At 43.3% G+C, this 20,378-nt stretch overlaps 1 protein-coding gene across 1 annotated transcript in view; it reads left to right on the forward strand.

Moving 5' to 3' along the window:
- LOC306943084 (receptor-type tyrosine-protein phosphatase N2-like) overlaps positions 1–20,378 on the forward strand; it is a 196,020-nt gene that overhangs the window by 56,970 nt on the left and 118,672 nt on the right. Inside the window, exon 12 of the mRNA XM_079529287.1 lies at positions 9,842–9,921. Within this exon, the coding sequence (XP_079385413.1) occupies positions 9,842–9,921 (80 nt within the window). The remainder of the gene's footprint in view (positions 1–9,841; positions 9,922–20,378) is intronic.

A 20,378-nucleotide genomic window follows, 5' to 3' on the forward strand; every position in this document is an offset into this window, starting at 1 on the left:
AGAGAGAGAGAGAGAGAGAGAGAGAGAGAGAGAGAGAGAGAGAGAGAGAGAGAGAGAGAGAGAGAGAGAGAGAGAGAGAGAGAGAGAGAGAGAGAGAGAGAGAGAGAGAGAGAGAGAGAGAGAGAGAGAGAGAGAGAGAGAGAGAGAGAGAGAGAGAGAGAGAGAGAGAGAGAGATGGGCATAAATATATATATATATTCCATGGTTTCATTAAACAAATCCCTTCATATAGAAAGATGTGAGGCCCTAATAAAACAAGACCACTGGTAATCGAAATCAATTGCAGAACACCTGGAATTTTGCAAATTGAAAGTCCACAGAATCGACTAATGACATCTTTTAAGCTCTTAAACTTCATTATTCATTAATCATGGTCTCCCAAGGATCTATGGTCTCCTCCATTCTTCCCTCTACACCAAATCAAGACATGTAGGAAAGCTGAGAGGGAGACAGTGTAGAAGATTGACAGTAACGCTGAGAGGGAGATAGTGTAGAGACAGACAGTAAAGCTGAGAGGGAGACAGTGTAGAGACGGACAGTAAACTGAGAGACTGACAGTGTAGAAGAGACAGACAGCAAACTCAGAGGGAGACGAGAAAACGTATTAGGAAAGCTGAGGTAGGAGAGACGGGAGAGGAGAGGAGCATCTCCATAATGATTATGTAATACCACCCAAGAGCACCATGTGTGAACAGAGAGAGAGAGAGAAAGAGAGCTATGAAGTATGCCATTGAAAGAAACGATGAAAGCAATCATGATCTTTTTTTTTTTGAATAGTCAACTCTTTTTACCACTTTTTTAGTCCCAGTTTAGTTGTTATGTCACTCAATTCCTCCACACGTGTGACATTGCCACTGCTGTTGTACCCTATACAGGAGAACGGTCCGTCCTACTCCTCCCGTTCAACATTCCTTGCTGACAGTTGCCGGTTTCCGCCTACCAGCCTATAGGAGTCACTAGTGCAATGACAACCTCCCCACCTGGCTTCCCTCCCCCGACCATGGACAGTGGTTCATATAGTCCTATACTGTAGATCAGGGGTGCCCACACATTTATGACGTGAGATCTACTTTCAAAATGACCAGCTCAACAAGATCTACCCACTGAAAAAATAAGTGTACCATTGCTGAAAATTGTTTAAATATATAATGTACCTGGGGGGGCTTTGGAATAGGGAGGGGGAAATTATGACAGGCAGTTTCTGCTGTCAAAATATGTCCCCCCGTATTTAACTTAAAACGCCCAATGCATTCTCAATGGCAATATCACAAACTTTGGCATGGTACTAGTCCTATATACTTACACCTGGAAACCCCATTCAAACCTATTTAGGTTCATCTTACGGTGGACATGTTTGCCTGAAATGGAATCTTTGAAATGTTTCATAGTTTTAGAAATATAGTGCTTTCAAATTTGATACATTTATAATGGGGCTCAATGGCAGCTCTATGGCACGTCAAAAAATCACTTTCACCTAGAAACTCCATTCACACATTTTATAATTCAGCTTACTGTGAAGACAAATGCTGGAACTTTTTACTTTGAAATGATTTGTAGGAAGGCTGATAAAGGGTGAATTGTAACTGAGCGTATTCCTGCGGTCTGGGGGGCGGCACCTGTCAGCAGGGATTGTTGGGCGGGAGGAGTGGGACGAAGGCTCTATGTCCTCCCGGTGGGGGTTCCGCACTGGCAGGTGAGTCAGTAGGATACAGCATCAGTGACAACACGGACATGTGTGCGGGGAGGAATCAATTTCATGGCATAACGGATAAATTTAAAAAAGGATAAACAAAGTCTGTGCACTGAATCAATCATTCATTAATTTGAACTGATGTTTGTGCCATGAGTACATCCACACAGGAAGTGAATATTGCACAGTGATATTGTGACGCAATTTATTTTCGAAGCAAGGTAAATGTTTCTCAACCTGTAGGAACAGCAGCTTCTCCCAGGCTATAAGACTGCTGGTGTATTATGGCCATGTATGATGATCTGGGGTTTGAACTTGTTTTAACCTTATTTCATTTATTGCTTTTAGGGCTGTTCTTATACTGTTATTAACGATTATGGACCATTCCAGTTTGTGCATGCATGCACTCGTGCAATGCATGTAGTCGTATATACCATACCTGACAATACGTCCCGTGAATCTTGAACAAACCAGGCATCACCAAAATAATAGTTTGATGTTATATATTTGACGCATTTGGATAAAATGAGTCAAGCTCCCGATGTGTATGGACTAGGGAGCTTAAATCCTCCAGCCTAGAGTGACAGTTGGCCGGGGGGATAGTAGTTGTATAAGCCTCGATGTGTTCGTCTTCATGGCTGATTTTGTACTTTGTCGTACAATGGTGTCGCATGGCGAGAATTATCCGGAAGTAGGTGGAAGTATAGCCAAAAAATTGCAGATCGGCCCAGGCGGTGGCGTAACCGTCTGGCCACCCGACTGGTAATCCAGTCGCAGTGTGCCGCGGGTTCGACTCCCGAGCCCGACACGGCCTTTACTGCATGTCTTCCCCCATCTCTCTCCCGTTTCCTGTCAGCCTACTGTCTGTCCCTTCAAAAACCAATAAAAGGCGTAAGCCGCAAAAAAATATATCTTAAAAAAAAAAAAAAATTGCAGATCTACAAGCTCGCTGTAGCACAAATATTAAATAGAGGGTCTTTAGAGATTATAATCTCGGTTCGGTAGATAGGCTAGATTACCTATTTTCCGACATTTTGAAAATGTTTGACCTACAGTAAAATGGCATGCTCACAACAGAGATAAACATAATCACCCAAGGTTATGAGTCCAGCACGGCGTGATTTGAGGTGAAGTGCAAAGCTGAATGCATAGTTGAACATCATTTACTCCCTCTATACCTTCTCTTGAGTCTCTACATGATTTGTGTTGATCAAGGTGACGTAATGTCTGTCTGAGCCGTCCTATCACACACTCACCACTAGAGGGGGACAGTGGTCCTGAGCTAGGAGTGGGCGATATTATGGACCATTATAGACTGACAGGTTGAACAAAGCACAGTCATTAATACATGTGAATTATGACTCCTTGTTCTCATTATGTTACATGTCTAACCCTTACGGCACACTATGTCTATTAGCCAATGACATAATGGTTTGACATGAACTCTCTTTAGACAGGGATGGATGGATGGATGGATGGATGGATGGATGGATGGATGGATGGATGGATCCATCAAGATCGTGCACACGGTTTACATTTGAGAAAACATAGTTTTGTTCAGTGTCCTTCAGACAATGTATAGCTGCATACTAAATTAGTAAAGGGAATAGAAGAGACAGAAAAACAATAACAGAAAAAAATGATCAGTATTTTTGTACTAACAGTATATTAAAAATATAGACCAGCGTATGTGCAACATAATGTATAATTAATAATTGATTGGCATATTATATACCATCAGCATTTATCAGTAGCTGCCACAGTGCCTAATGCTGTATAGGCCTATATAATATACATCAGTTTAGGTAGGAATGGATAGACAGACGGACGGACACACATTGTAGAATGTTATTGTAAATAATGGAGGACTGCAGTACAATGATTGATAGTTGGAACCGTATGGTCAATTTGGCTCCATACACACTCAAAGTTAAATAAACACTGATGATCCTACTGTGTAAGTACTGGGGTCCAAATGATTAAACGTATATTAACGAAATGTGGGCTTATTATCAAAGGGTATTAAGCAATATATTATTTTGAAATGCTCAATATGTCAGGGGTACATACAAGAATAGCATTTGATTTTTAAAAATCACACCTGTGTGAAGTGAGGGGCAGGCGCTCTTATTATCTCAAGATGATTAGGTGATGTAATGATGATATAAAACAAACGGTGACAAAACAAACATTAAATTCTCTTTATTGTCAATGGCATTTTTAAAACAAACATTGAACTAAAAACAAAAATTAAACCTGTATATAGGAGGGGCTAGCGCCCCTCAAAAACAGAAGAGGGCATGTTAGTGTGTGCATGTGTGTGTATATATATATATATATATATATATATATAGCAGTAATACGCCCAGAGGGCGAGAAGCATGCATCCGCCTGGGTGACGGCAGACTGCTGGGCGAGCACTGGCGCTTTTGCATGGGGGGTCAGATCAACATATGGAAGGATTTCTGTACTGGCCGTATATGGAGTATGTCTTGAGTGTACAGGGTTTGATGAGGTCAGATCAACATATGGAATGTTAGAACAGTTCTGCTCCATATGGAGATCTAAGGGTGGCAGCAGGGGCAGTGTCTTGAGTGTACAGGGTTTTATGAGGGCCCAGGTAGGGCCGGGCCTTAATTTTCTGTCCTGTTGAGGACTCTAGTTTTCGCCGGCTGCCGGGCGCGGCTGCACTAATAACTTTGGGGCAGGCCCGTCTAGAGTTTGAATGAACAGGCATCCGTCAAATGGGAGACATCGAAGAGGAAGGATGGATGGGGAAGGATCAACATGTGGAATGTCAGAACAGGTCAGCTCTATAAGATCTAATGGTTTGAGATCAGATGTAGAGTTGCTGGCCGGCTCTATATCTTCTTCATGTATGGCTGGCTATCCAGGGTTTGATGAAGTCAGTTTCGTGATCTTCATATATGGACACGGCCATATTTGGAGCGTCAACCATATAGTGTCGTGACGTGTCGCGAGGCGGAACGAACTGACGGCCATATATGGTGGCATGACGGACAGATGACAGGTTTTGCAGGTTTTCTTAGTAATCTGCGACCTACAGTCGCAACAACAATATAGTAACTGCATCGAAAAATCCAAATCCATCAAAATGGAAACTCAACATATTGTATCGTTTTACCTTATATAGTATACGTATCGTATCGTTTTGAAATGCAAATAATCGGTATTGAATCGCTTTGCAATGCACCTAATCTATTGCATCCATACTAAGTACTTGTGTTTTGTATTTAGCAATTTTAGGAAGAAAAAAGAAAAAGAGGGGTTTAATTACTTTTCCATTCAATATCGTTACATTTGGTCTATCAATAAATGTGTGAATTCTCTGAATGTGTTCATGTTAAGGTACGGGTTTGTCCATAATGTCTTCAAATATAATGTCTATGTATTTGCCAGAGAATCACTGTGTTTACTTTCCATAATAATAAATGTTTCCCTTAAACATCAGCTCTTCGAAAATAGCTGATGTTTAATAAAACAATATTAGTTCTGATTCCGCTTTAAAGATGTTTGAATGGAACTGAAATGGAAAACATAAAGGAATAGCCTAAAAATGAAATATAATAACCTTGCTTCAAAGTCAACATGGCTATCATTCCTTTTTCTTTCCCATTTCTTTTCTTTCCACCATCCTCCCTCCCTCCCTCCCTCCCCCAAGGCCTTGGGTGGCAGGCAGGGACAGATGGATGTGTGATCAAGTCAAGAGGAGTGATTTATTCCATCAAACAGAAGGACCCCCTCTTCCCTCTGTGTGTCACTCTGTTGATGCAGGTGACAAATAATGTTCTAGTGTGTACCTCGGAGCCACGCAGCCCGGGTGACAGCATGAGAGATTATGGCGTCCTCCTAACACACACACACACACACACACTCAATATAGGAGAGTAATATGTTACTTATTACTTATTACTCCTTAGAAAAAGTAATAATATATTTCTTATTACTTGGAATCAAGACTAATTAGCCTACATATTGATATTATATAATATTACATATTACTTTTGCGCGCCCCCCCCCCACCCGCAAAAAAAGGATGTACAATAACCCAATCTGTTTAGTCAGCTTCTTTTAGAACTGAATCCAATTGTTTTGAATAATAATTAAGAAGAAGAGTCACCAATCAGCCAAAAGGGCTATCAAATAAAGCAGCAATCTCTCTCGACCTTTTAAATGAAATGTTTTCAACAGCCAAAAAAACAAAACAAAAACAAAAGTTGTGTGCTATTTTTTACAAAGTAAATAGGTATAATATTACTGTAATACCTTACTGTATACTACTCGTCACTGGGAAAAGTAATAATATTACAGTAATATATTACTAGTAATTAGTTACTGCCCAACCCTGCATATCAGAATATAGAGCTATTAAAAAATAAAATCCTACTTTTAAATAAAGCACACATAGCCACCTATTTCCAGTGTCTCAAATATGGGCATAATTTCCGATTGTCATTCATTCAGATAATTTGGCTGATGTGTCAATTGGTAATATTATGGGAACACAACCTTGACAGAAATCAAAAGGAGCTAGGGCAGTAATGAAACACAGGAGTTATAGGCTACAGCTAAGCGCAGCTGTCAAGAGTCAGAACAAGTTAACTAAGAATAAGAATGAATACATCATAAAATGGGCTACTAGAGATGGGATCACCTCGATGCCAAATCATTGTGCGCACACAGGGCACGCAACCAACTCTAATGTTTACAGAGAATGGTGCGGAACAGAGACAATATCCAGCGACCGGCAGTTGTGTGGCCAGAAATGCATTGTTGGCAGAGAGAGAAAAAAGGAGACAATGGTCAGTAAAAAGGCCTATATCTGCTATTTTTCTACGATTAATATATGGATAAAGTGGACACCCTCACCCCCCCAGCACCACGTTGAGAGCCAATGCTGCCGTAGACCACCTCCACCACCACCCCTCCAACGGTTTCCCAGCGTGCTTCTCAGTGCTGGCGGCCATGTAATGTAATGTAACATTTGGATTGAAGAGGTTATAGCTGGCGTCGGCACTGAGGATTGTGAGGGGCTCTGGGGAGTGCCCTGCACGGTTAAAGCCCTTTTCAACAGCTACACACAGCCCCCATTTAATGAGCTACACTATAGTCTGTCTGTCTGTCTGTCTGTCTGTCTGTCTGTCTGTCTGTCTGTCTGTCTGTCTGTCTGTCTGTCTGTCTGTCTGTCTGTCTGTCTGTCTGTCTGTCTGTCTGTCTGTCTGTCACACGTGTGTGTGTGTGTCACACTGTTGCCAAACCTTCAAGTACAATATAGTATGATTGCGACCGTAGGTCCGTCCGTCCGTCTGTCCGTCCGTCCGTCACCCACCCATGCCTCCATATATGGTCATGCCTTGTGACATCACATCTCCATATATGGTCATGCCTCGTGACATCACGTGACATCATGAAGACCCTTAGATCTCCATATATGGTGCCTCGTGACACGTCACACCTCCATATATGGCCATCTAAAGCTCCAATACTGCAATACGACATGCATGTCCTACCCAGGATTCAAACTTTTAGTGTGAGAGGCCAAACATATTTACAGAAAAACAGTGGGAGGTAATTCCTTCCAGCAAGCTAGAAGACTTATCTAAAGGAGGGTAGTCTCACACTCTGATGGCTGGTGGTAGGGCATTCCACTCTGATGGCTGGTGGTAGGGCATTCCACTCTGATGGCTGGTGGTAGGGCATTCCACTCTGATGGCTGGTGGTAGGGCATTCCACATTTTGGTGGTTTAATAGTAGAATTAATGTATCCCTGTGTTTGTGCCGATTCTTTGAGGAATGAGATAAGTGGGCTTTTATGTTGTATTTATGTAGTTCAAATGATTATGACCATTCTGGTTGGGTGGAGAATTGAAGCACTGTCCCGCCTGACACTAGGCTCAAGGGGCTCTATTTTCATCCATGCTAAACCCCTTATCCCTAAACTTCTTTGCCTTTTATTTTTTTACTATTTTGAAAAACATTTTTGAATAGTTCAACTAGCCGATCTACATCGACACGTTGTGAGCTTGTAGATTGGCTATTTTAACTATTCAGAAATGTTTTAAAAAAAATAGTTTAGGGATAATTGGTTTATAGCAGGGGTGCCCAAAAGGTAGATTGCGATCTACCAGTAGATCACAAAGGCTGTGCAGGTAGATCACATGACATGCCCCTAAAGAGTATTTCATTTAAATATATTGAAGAAAAAAAACGATTTAAAAAAAACAAAAAAAACATTTCTCCCCCTCTATTTCCCATTCCATGTGCATTTGTCTTGTACTGTACAAAATGTAACACAAACTCTACTACTTCCGAAGCCCCCTCAGGTACATATTTAAACTATTTTCAGCAATGGTTGCGAACAAAGTGAGCACTAACTATAGAAGCTGGCCAAAACTGTCTGTGTGTGTTTGTGTGTCACGCTGTAACACCACCCGCCCGCCACCAGAGGGCAAAAGATTGGGAGCAAACCAATACGAACTGAAATTGGAAGGATACAGAGGTCTCTGTGTGTGTGTTTGTCAGACTGCAGCTTTATTCGCTTCCCACGTTTACGCGTCTTACTTGTATAATAATTGATTTGGTGGGTAGATCTTGCCGAGCTGGTCATTTTGAAAGTAGTCAAAAAGTGTGGGCACCCCTGGTATAGGGTATGTAGGATGGGTGACAAATTCCAAATGTACTTTGTCAATGAACTTAGCTTTCTCTCTCCATTCTGTCATAAACTATAGTCAAACCAAAACAGGGCGGCGGTGGCTCAGGGGGTAGAGTGGCTGGATGGTAACTGCAAGGTTGCCAGTTCGAACCCGGGCTCCCCCAGAGTTGGTGTCGAAGTGTCCTTGCACTATATATTTCTAAAACTATGAAACATTTCAAAGATTTCTTTTCAGGCAAACATGTCCACCGTAAGATTAACCTAAATAGGTTTGAATGGGGTTTCTAGGTGTAAGTATGTTAGCCTGGTTAATAAACCAGACCGAATCAGCCGTTGGCAAAAAAAAGTTGCCTACCAGCGGATTACGGTCTGGCGAGGCTCAGTAGCACGCCTCTTTCCTACAACCGAGAACAGGTTGGACCAATCGGGACACGGTATGCAATATGGGCGGGCTTTGGTACAGTGACGTTCAATGCTTGAGACCTTTGACTGACAGTAGCTCTGACCAATTGCGTCAAAGAGAAAATGTGCCCCGGGAAATGAAATCCAAGTGGAGCCAGCCCAGACTGATATACCGCGACAGTGTTGTGTGATATTAGTCTGGTTTATTAGCCAGGCTATAAGTATGTAGGACAAGTAGCATGCCAAAGTTTGTGTAATTGCCATTGAGAATGCATTGGGCGTTTAAGTTAAATAACTCCGAAACTACAAATCATTTCAAAGTAAAAAGTTCCAGCATGTGTCTCCACAGTAAGCTGAATTATAAAATGTGTGAATGGAGTTTCTAGGTGAAAGTGCTTTTTTGACGTGCCAATATCTGCCATTGAGCCCCATTATAAATTTCTCAAATTTGAAAGCACTATATATTTCTAAAACTATGAAACATTTCAAAGATTCCATTTCAGGCAAACATGTCCACCGTAAGATGAACCTAAATAGGTTTGAATGGGGTTTCTATAGGTGTAAGTATGTAGGACTAGTAGCATGCGAAAGTTTGTGCTATTGCCATTGAGAATGCATTGGGCGTTTAAGTTAAATAACTCAGAAACTACAAATCATTTCAAAGTAAAAAGTTCCAGCATGTGTCTCCAGTAAGCTGAATTATAAAATGTGTGAATGGAGTTCCTAATAAATGTGTGGGCACCCCTGGTTTATAGCATTGACAAATAGAACCCTAAATGTGTCCATACAAGAGGAAGAACTCCACCTCCAGTCCGTACTGTACATGCTTGCAGTACATTGTTTTGAAATTAGTTCCAGATATCAGTTTTATGCTTTAGAGACCGTTGGACTTTCATCCATTTTTGTTAAACAAACTTGTAACTTCACATCATCTACCGGTATAATGCACATTGGAATTTTCTTATAGTGTCTGTCTGTCTGTCTGTCTGTCTGTCTGTCTGTCTGTCTGTCTGTCTGTCTGTGTCCATCCGTCTGTCCGTCCATCCTATAAAATACATTATTTTTGTGTGTAACAGGGTGGTGGGTCCGGCTGTGACCTTCAAGGTGCAGCGCAACTCTCAGAACGTCACCACAGCAGATGTGGCCAACGTGGCCGGTAGGTCCTTCAATCACACACACACACGCGCACGCACGCACGCACGCACGCACGCACGCACGCACGCACGCGCACACACACACACACATTCTCTCTCTCTCTCTCTCTCTCTCTTCAATGACTGCAACCCTTCAGAGTCACAGAGAACACCATTATCTGTCGCTGTGTTCTGCACCTGTGGCCTGCCATGGCTGTTTATCAAAATGGCTGCCAACAGCATTGTGTCTACTGAGTAACTATTGTGTTGATATGGTTATAGAGAGACATTAAAATGGCTGCCAACAGCATTGTGTCTACTGAGTAACTATTGTGTTGATATGGTTATAGAGAGACATTAAAATGGCTGCCAACAGCATTGTGTCTACTGAGTAAAAGCTCCATAGAGGGGCCGAGTCATCTATTGTAGTAGAAAATATATGGTTATAGAGAGACATTTTGTCTACTAACTATTGTGTTGATATTTTTGACTGAGTAGCCTAGCGCCTTTGGATTAGAAACATTTAACTGAAGTACACGACTAACGAGCATATCGTTGCTGTTGTTAAAGGCATCTTGTATCTCCATATTTCAACTTACTTTTTTTTTTTTCGTAAATAAATGCTCTACTTCATCATACTACAGTGTCACACAAAAAATGCAGATCTAGCCAAATCGCAATGAGTTTTGAGCAAAATGTACAAAAAAAAAATACATTCAAACACTTGAATTGGCTATGAATAAAAAAATGCCGATATACAGTACACTTTGTGCCATGCTGCAAGCTTGTACATCTGCTATTTGTCAACTAAAATTGTTTTAGTGGGTTAAAGGGCAACAATGTACAACAACCACAAAAGTGATGAGGTAACAAGATATAGCTTGAATAGCATGAGAAAAAGGTCTTACTGCTAATAAAGCTCAGTCAACAAGTTAAAAAGTACAGTACAAGTTCACGTATGTCATGATAAGTTTAATACGTACTGATTCTCAAAGTTTGGTCCAGGGACCCTCAGAGTTTCTTTCGGGGGTTCCCTCTCTGTCTCTGTCGGGTGGAAACCTCATACAGTATGTCCAAAACCTTCAAATAAAAAAGCAAAAGAAGAGTAGTTATAATACTAATAAGATTGAGCAGAATGAATGGGTATGGGTAAATGCCTAGGGATATGTAACATGCAGGGTCTGAAACGCTGTGTCGTTTGTATTTGGTTCCTTTTTTTTTTTTTTATGTCTGTTTGTACTGTGTTTTTTCCTTTTCTGTGTGTGTTTTCTTTCTTTTGTCAGTTTAAAAATTAATAACATTTTAAGTGATAAAAAACAAAAAAATAGCAAAAGTAACAGATCTACAAGCCCAAAACACGGCACGAAACATATCTATCTTTGATGCTTTTGCTTGACGCTGTAGTATGATGAAGTAGGCCATTGATTTACAAAAAAAACACAGCACATTAGACTAGGGAGATAAAGAGGTTTTGCAACAAAATGTAACATGCGTAGTATACTCTCAGAATTAAGGGCCACTCACACTGAACACGATAACTATAATGGTAATTATGTAAGCATCACTGATGTACTGTACGTTCTGTGTGTACAGAGCCCACACAGAGAGGGAGAGAGACGACGGACAGAGATATTTGTTGTAATGCTTAAGACTATACTGTAGGCAGCACACGGTCAACACTGTGTGTGTGTGCGTGTGCGCGCGTGTGCGTGCGGTAACTGGTAATGAGGCGAGGGTGTTGATGAAGTGAGGAATGAAGACAGAGAAAACGATTGCCATTAGACACTGCACTGTCACTGATGGGCGAGAGAGACAGAGAGAGATGATGGAGGACATTGGACGTAGATAGTCACTCTTTTCCCAATGCACAATGGATACATTTACACACACACACACACACACACACACACACACACACACACACACACACACACACACACACACACACACACACACACACTTCTCTCCTCTCTCTGTCACCCACACGCTTCCATAGGCATGCACGCACGCACGCACGCACAAACGCACAAACACACACCAAATTACCTACAGGGGATATTGTCTCCGTCAAAATAACGTGTTTTTCTTTTCCCCTGATCTTATGGTGGTGGTGGGGGGTTAATTGCACAGAATGCACACCCATGTCTCCACGCACGCACGCACGCACGCACGCACGCACGCACGCACGCACGCACGCACGCACGCACGCACGCACGCACGCACGCACGCACACATGCAGCATCTCTTAGACAAACGCAGATATGCGAACACGCCCTTTCTGTCTCTCTGTCACCCACACACTTGCATACGCACACGCACGCACGCACGCACACATGCACACACGCACGCATGCCCCCCAACCCACACACACACACATACACACACACACGCACGCGCGCACACAGAGCCCAGTCTGACTATGCAATGGGTCGTTCTGTCTGTCTGTGCTTTTTCTTTTTAAGTGCTATTGTTGCCATTCTCATTTCCACCCCGCTCCCCGCTGGAGGGGGGGGGGGGGGGTTCTGAGCGTAGAGGGGCCTGGCAGGTTATTAATGCACATATTTGACGGAGGCTGCTTCAAATAGCTGCTGTCGGGCAGAAACCTTGTATCTCCATATTTCAAAGTTTATTTTTATTTGTATTATTGTTTTGCAAATGAAAGCCCTGCTTCGTCACAACAAAATGTGTTTTGCTATATGTATAGCGTTGCTGTCGGGAAGGAACCTGTCATCTCCATATTTAAAGAATATATAATGTTTCATAAATCATAGCCCTACTTCCACATGAATCAGGAGTGTCACACAAACGTGGTGAAAATAGCAAATCTACAAACTCAATTTACAATTTAGGCATTTAGAAGACGCTCTTAATCCAGAGAGATTTACATTAAAGGTATATTCAGTGATTTCACTTAATTCAAATATCACTTATTTTTTGGATAATCCTCCCTACTATAAAGTGTGCTGACCATATAAGGAGTTCCTCCCTGTCCCCAGTGAGCCCCTGGGGTCAAAAAACCCTAGTTTCGGTTTGGGCTTTGGGTGGCAAAGCCTTCATCCAATCAGGATGAGAGGGGCCTTCCTCCAATCATGATCGAGTGGGCCCGGCCTTGGTGCATGTGCTGTTGGTCTGTTGTACTTCCCCCACTGTAGAGCGTGTGCATGTGCACATCTTGTTACCGGGGCGGACCGGGTTCTTTTCCAAATCACCCAAATCACTGAATGCTCCTTTAAGCAAGAATAAAAACATTGCAATACATCATATACATAAAAAATAGATCATCATACTGTACTGTAGGCCTACATAAAAAGCTCATCACAGCTCATTTAGAGCTTGTACTGTACAGTAGGTCTGCTTTTTCACTATTTCTTTAATATTTTTTCAATAATAAAAAGCAACAAAATGACATACAGTTAATGATCAAGTGAAAGTGGTCTTTGGGTTTATCGAACCAATGAAAAGTAGTGACAAACAATAGCTACTTGAGATCCATGTGATTCTCATTTTGTCATTTCATTTAAAAGTAACGGTTTTGGACATACAAGGATTCCACGCCCGAGAGCGATGAAATGAAACCTGCTGTCCTCTCTCTCCATGCTGAAGTGCAGCAGTGTGCAGGGCGGGTCGGTCCTTAAAGAGCTGTTTGACAAACTCAACTAGAATCTATCCATCCCTCTGCATGTCCTAGACCAGCGGTTCCCAAACTGTTTCATGTCAAGGACCCCCAATTGACACTTATCAGCCCGCGAACCCCCATATGAAAAGATATGCCAGGGACCCCTCCATAAGAGAAGATTTTTATGGCTATAGCAGTGATTTTCAACCATTTTCATTTCAAGGACCCCAAGTTTGACCTGAATTAGGCTACGGACCCCCATTTAATGGCATTTCTATCTCTGGGACCCCATATTGTAAAATCTAAGTTAATTTAACTCTGAGAGTGTACCCTAACGGGTCCATTTGGTTCCATTTGTACACTCAAATGGGTCCATTTGGTTCCTAATTATCATTTAGCTGGGGACCCCCTGGAACTCTCTCAAGGAGACGCTTCTCAAAGTGGGGTCAACATGTGTTAATTCAGCATCACAATAATTTTACCCATACTTTACCACAACATTTTGAAAAACACTTTTTATGATTTTGAATTCTTAAACATAAATCTGGTGGTCCCTGGCACAAAACATTGTTCAGATAGGCGGCCAAATAGGTCCCTGACATGAAAAGGTTTGCGAACCCCTGTCCTAGACGGCCTTCATAGAGCTGTTCACACCATTAAGTTGTACACCTCCAAACGATTTGGATTCTCAATTCCTGCATCCCTAGGACATCATTTCAACTAATGGCATCTCAATAGAGTTAAATTTGTAGCTAAATTAGAAACCAACCCGTCTATCATCTTATAGGACGTTGCGGAGCAGCGGTCACAGCTTTGTTTGTTTATTATAATTTTTTGTCTCTCCTTCTCAGAATACTACCAGATCGATCGTGACCTTCCCTGACCTTTGGGAGTGGCAGGTGAGGGGGGTGTCACGGATTGAACACCCCCAAACCACCGCCCCCCACCCAATCCCCCCCACCCAATCCCGCCCACCCAATCCCCCCCACCCAATCCCCCCACCCAATCCCCCACCCAATCCCTCCACCCAATCCCCCCACCCAATCCTCCACCCAATCCCTCCACCCAATCCCCTCACCCAATCTCTCCACCCAATCCCCCCACCCAATCCCTCCACCCAATCCCCCCACCCAATCCCCCCCACCCACCCAATCCCTCCACCCAATCCACCCACCCAATCCACCCACCCAATCCCTCCACCCAATCCACCCACCCAATCAATCCACCCAATCCCTCCACCCAAACCCCCCACCCACCCAATCCCTCCACCCAATCCCCCCAACCAATCCCTCCACCCAATCCCCCCACCCAATCCCTCCACCCAATCCACCCACCCAATCCCCCCCACCCAATCCCCTCATCCAATCCCCCCACCCAATCCCCCCACCGCAATGGACTTAAGTAGCTGCGGTAGCTCTTCTGTCACGCACGCCTAAGCCATTGTCCAGAGACCTCTGAGTCTAGAGACTACTACAGCCTTTGTGAAAGAGGGAGGAGTGTGTGTGTGTGTGTGTGTGTGTGTGTGTGTGTGTGTGTGTGTGTGTGTGTGTGTGTGTGTGTGTGTGTGTGTGTGTGTGTGTGTGTGTGTGTGTGTGTGTGTGTGTGTGTGTGTGTGTGTGTGTGTGTGTGTGTGTGTGTGTGCACACGCACGCTCTTGCGTAAGCAGTAGCATTTGAGAAATAGACATTGTGAGGACCATTCTCCTGGTCCCCAAAACCGATTTTTAGAATTAGGCTTACAATTGGGAAAAGATTGAGCTTGAGGATAGGATTAGTAAAGGCATTCAGAGGTTGGGTTTAGGGGTTACAAGGGTTATGCTGATTCATATAGCTGTGTGTTATGTGTCGTGCACCGGAAATAGTCGATCTCCAAGCTTATAAGCTTATAATAAACAACTGAGCTCGTTTTTCTGTAAATTCAATTCTCAAATATTTGCGTGCGTGCACATATGGCATAATCGCTTCTTTTGGGGTCGTTCATAGACCTGAACGCTTGTTTCTCTTGCAAGATCTGAACTGGTTGCCCCTCAAAGTTGCAGATGTGACGATTTGCCCAGCAGTGAGGTGACAGTCGCCCTCATTGCCCCACCTCTGGGGTGTGTGTTTGTGTGTGTGTGTGTGTGTGTGTGTGTGTGTGGGGGGGGGGGGGTGTATAGGGGACCCACCCAGGGGCCAGCTCTACTTTGAGCGGCGTGAGCGGCCGTGAGAACGCGACCCTCTGAATGGTAGCGGGAGGTCAGGGTCAGCGCGGAGGGTCAGGGTCAGGCCAGCGGCCAGCACAATTAGCACTTTAAGCAGCTGAGGAGCACGACTCCCCTCTTCCACCCGCCGCTCCGCTGAGCCTTGTTCTCCTCCTCGGACCGTCTGTTCGCTTTGCACTCCTCTGACTGGCAGAGAGACGGAGAACCGTATGCGTGCATGCTAATGAAGCTGTAGCATGCATGCTAATGAAGCTAGCCTGTATGCTAATGAAGCTAGCACGCATGCTAATGAAGCTAGCGCACTGGTTATCAAATTTGGGTCTGTGGACGCCCAGGGGTCCTTGAGGAGGGGTTGGGGGGGTGGGGGTCTAGCAAAATGTGTTTATATGGTCTGAGCTCCAAAAGCATTGAGAGCCACTGTTGTGCTGTCAGTTGTAAGAAGTACTCAGTTGTGAGCTTATACAGTAGATCTGCCATTTTCCAAATAGCCAAAGTATAGCCTATAGGGCTTGAGTGGTAAATATGTTATAATCTAAATCGGAAACTTTTGATTATTGAGATACAAGTTTTAGTGTGTAATCAGCAAAATAATTCAGTATTTTTAATGGCACCTGTCTTTTTAAACCTGAACACGTATCTGAAATCTCAAAGCCTACGTAAAAAAACTGTTACTTTTCAGGATTCAAAATTAGCAAAAGTAGCAGATCTGCTACTTTTAGTACTTGTGTGTGATGCTGTAGTTAGCATAGCGTGATCAAGTAGGACGTTAATTTACGACAAAACGCAAAAAGTTAGAATATGCATGGCGATAAGAGGTTTCCTTCCCGGAAGAGACGGGGAGGCGAGAGGACCCGCTGAATTCAAGCATATTACTATACGCGGAGAAAAATAAACTATATCCCCTCCCGCAACAATATCTTTACTATTGTTGTTGTCAGACAATAGCGCGCCGGATGACTTGGTGCGTGGGGGGAGTAGTTGACGTTTTGGTTTGTGCAGTGACATGGAAGTAAAGCAAAGGTCCTCACTCGTTCAGTCCGTGTAAAAAACGCGTTCCGTGGCCGTGTGTCGCACGTGGAAGGCTTCCCATCTCCTGCTAATTGAAGCAACAGGCTTCAAAGGAGGCAACTCTCTTTTGGTTCACATATTATCAACCAAACCAGGTTTTAAAGGCACTGCAAGTTATATCAAAAGGTTAAAGCTCTACTGTATATGATGGTTATTATTTTTATAGAGCACCGGGAACCACCCAGGGGTCCTAGAGGGGGTTCCAGGGGGTCCCCAGGAAAATGTGTAAATTTAGCATCAAAATCACTAAACTTGTATACATATTATTTTGAAAATAGTAGACGTACAAGCTCACAACGCCATGTAACGCAACGCTGTAATGATACATTACAACATGTTGCGATGCAACATGTTGAGCTTATCTATTTTCAAAAATCTTGAGAGGAATGTAAAAGTGTTTGCATAGTTTTGAAAAAAATACAAATATAATAACATGGGGGAAATATGTTTCTGATTGTTCCGTGGCCAAAATTGGGGTCCTTCATTGACATTAATCCTTGCTATTAGCCTTATTCACACGGCTGCCATCTTGCCAGCAAGGTGATACCTATAGGTGACACTTCCCATAGACAACCCATTCATCCAAACAGAAAAGTCCTCTCTAATTATATTAAACAACGTCAAAATCACCAACATTGCAGCTGTAGGGAAAGCTTGAATTATCCTCTTTCAATCTGTAAAGTGTTTGTTTCATAAAAATCCACCGTAGACATTTTATCAGCTACTTCCTGTCAAGAAATTCCTTGCAGATGAGTTTGGAAGTGCTTGTTGACTATCACTCAATGGCCCATGCGTACCACCTGTTTTGAATGTGCACATAATGCAGGAGACAGCAGGAGGTTGCTTTACTGATAACGAGCGCTTCCATACTCTGATACTTAGAAACTGCAATGTTGGTGATTTTGACGTTGTTTAATATAATTAAGAGAGGATTTTTCTGTTTGGATGAATGGGCTCTTTATGGGAAGTGTCACCTAGGTATCACCTTGCTGGCAAGATGGCAGCCGTGTGAATATCATCAATGGTGTCTGTTCAGTAACAGGGCTCTCCCCGTCTCAGCTCTTTAGTAATTAAACAGTATAGATTTTCAGGTGGGTTGCCAATTACCACCTTCCATTTTATAGAGCTCCAGTTCCAATGTTGTCTGTTCAATATGTGTTTTGTTTTATCACTTCCCATTTCACACTTCTTTTAACAAAACTACAAAATCAATTACACCCCTTTTAATGTTGGGATTCAGTGATTATTGCACACAATCACATTTTGTTTTACGCAGCAATCAAATGGACAACACTTAATTGAGTAGGGTGTACGGTTCGATCCTGGGCTCTCTTTACTGTCAGTGTCCTTGAGCAATTAACTGAACCCCTAGCTGCTCCTGATGAGCTGGATGGTGCTTTGCATGGTTTCCTCCACCATCAGTGAATGATTAATGCGTGTGAATGTAATACATGTTATAAAGCACTTTGGGGCGGCACTCAAAGTCCCTGCCCACCACCACAGAGGTTGTGGGTTAGAATCTACCGTGGTGCATACAGCTTTGTCGGGCGTCTATAAGAGCACAATTGGCCCCTGTTTCACTGCATGTATTCCTACGGGTTGGGGCGGCACCTGTCAGCAGGGAATGGTGGGCGGGAGGAGTAGAGAGATGAGTAGACTACGTCCCGGTGGAGGATCCTTACGAGAGTCTCGGATACAGGATACCACTCACCACACACAGAAACTAGAAAAAGTGCCCTTCTGGGCACCGGTCTCCACCAGGAGGATAGGAGTGTGTGTGTGATGTTTGGCAAAATGTTTAGGAGCAATATAAACGTGTGTGTGTGTGTGTGTGACGCGGCTTGGCCTGTTGTAGCGCCACCATGAGGCTGATTTGAAAACTGTCAAGTGGCATTTCTTCCAAAGCCTAGTGGGAATATGCATGCACAGTTTCACCACAATCGGACGCTGCGTTGAGTAGTTGTGGCGATTTGTACAAAGCGGGCTACTCCTGTAAAGTTTAGAAGCCAATCGTAGCCAATGAGGGTGGATTATGAGAAATCAAACAAACCCGTCTTGATCACATGACTATGAAGAGCATGTGTACCGATTTGCATGAAATTTGGATAAAATCTGAAGGAGTAATATTAGAAAATGTGTTTTACATATGTCGGCCTCCTGGTGGCGCTGATGTGAAAAATTCCAGGCAAAGGTTTTTCCTTGGCCTCTAGGGAGTTGGCATACAAAGTTATCCACAGATCCGTGCAGTTAGAGGTAAAAACACTTTTGGGCCAGTTATAGCGCCACCATGAGGCTGAGTTGAAAATGTTCATGTGGCATTTCCTCCTCGGCCTAGTGGGAATGTGCGTGCACAATTTCACGGAAATCACACGATGTGTTCATGATTTGCAGCATTTTGTTTGAAACTGAGCACTCCTGCGAACTTTGGAAGCCAATCTTAGCCAATCAGAATGGAGTCTGAGAAATCTGAAAGACCCGTTTCGTTGAATGGCTCTAGAGAGACTGTGTACCAATTTGCGTGATGTTTGGACAAAATCTGTAGGTGTACGGTCCAAAAACTGGTTTTGCACAAAGCGGCCTCCTGGTGGCGCTATAACTGGCCGTTCTGGAAAATTTGGTGCAGAGGTTCATCGTTGGCATCGAGGGAGTGTGTGTGCAAAATTTGGCATCGACCGGGTTAACGGTGCCGGAGATTTAAGCAATATTACACTCGAGGGTGTGGGTTAACGTGATTATTGCCACGACAGGGATGCGGTAAGGAAGGAACGAGACGAAAATCGCTGAAAAAAATATATTTTTTAATGACAGATGTAGTCACTACGACCACAAATGTCCCAAGAAACTAGCTAGCCTAGCCACCGAGTTTGCTAGCGCTCTGGGAAAACAGCAGCTGAATTCTTTGTTTTGATTAGGTGGTGAATGGTGCTGGTTTAACCCACGGCTAGAAGGCTGTTTCAACCAATCAGATTGCTTCCTCGAAACGACCTGTAGTATAATAGCTGTTCACAGACGGAAGGACGGACGGACACACGGACGGACGGACGGACGGAGTGCAAAACATACTCTCTCCCCATGCCTTCGGCCTGGTGGAGACAATTATGTGGGGAGGAATGAATTGGCATGACGACTAAATTGGGGAGAAAAGGGGGGTAGAAAATATTGGCTATTCTAAATAAAAATAAATGAAATTAAAACAAAGCACATCTTATTTGACCATTTATCTCCTCTTATCAGGGTCCCTGGTACCAAACATCTTCAAATTGGGGTGCGATATGGATCAATTTGGGGGTCCTAGACATGTTTGAGAACCTTTTGTGTAGGCAAGGAGAACCAGATATTCTCCGTTTTCTTTTTCTGTCTGAGTGGATTAGCATAGATCTCATTCTCTGACAGAGCTGACCTCCACTGCCGCTGAAGACTTGTCAAAATGCCAGATGTAATTACCCTGCACTTCAGGTCAGAATCGTCGGCTTTATCTGCCTTTTGCGCTGCCCTCTCAGACCTGCAGAGTACTGTCTAGTTCTCCCGACCTTCCTCTGCAGTTCTACCGAGAGACAGACGGTATATTTACTCAAATACTGTACAGTACTTCTCTA

Source organism: Electrona antarctica, assembly GCF_951216825.1.
Source record: "Electrona antarctica genome assembly, chromosome: 19".
NCBI classification, from domain to species: Eukaryota; Metazoa; Chordata; class Actinopteri; order Myctophiformes; family Myctophidae; genus Electrona; species Electrona antarctica.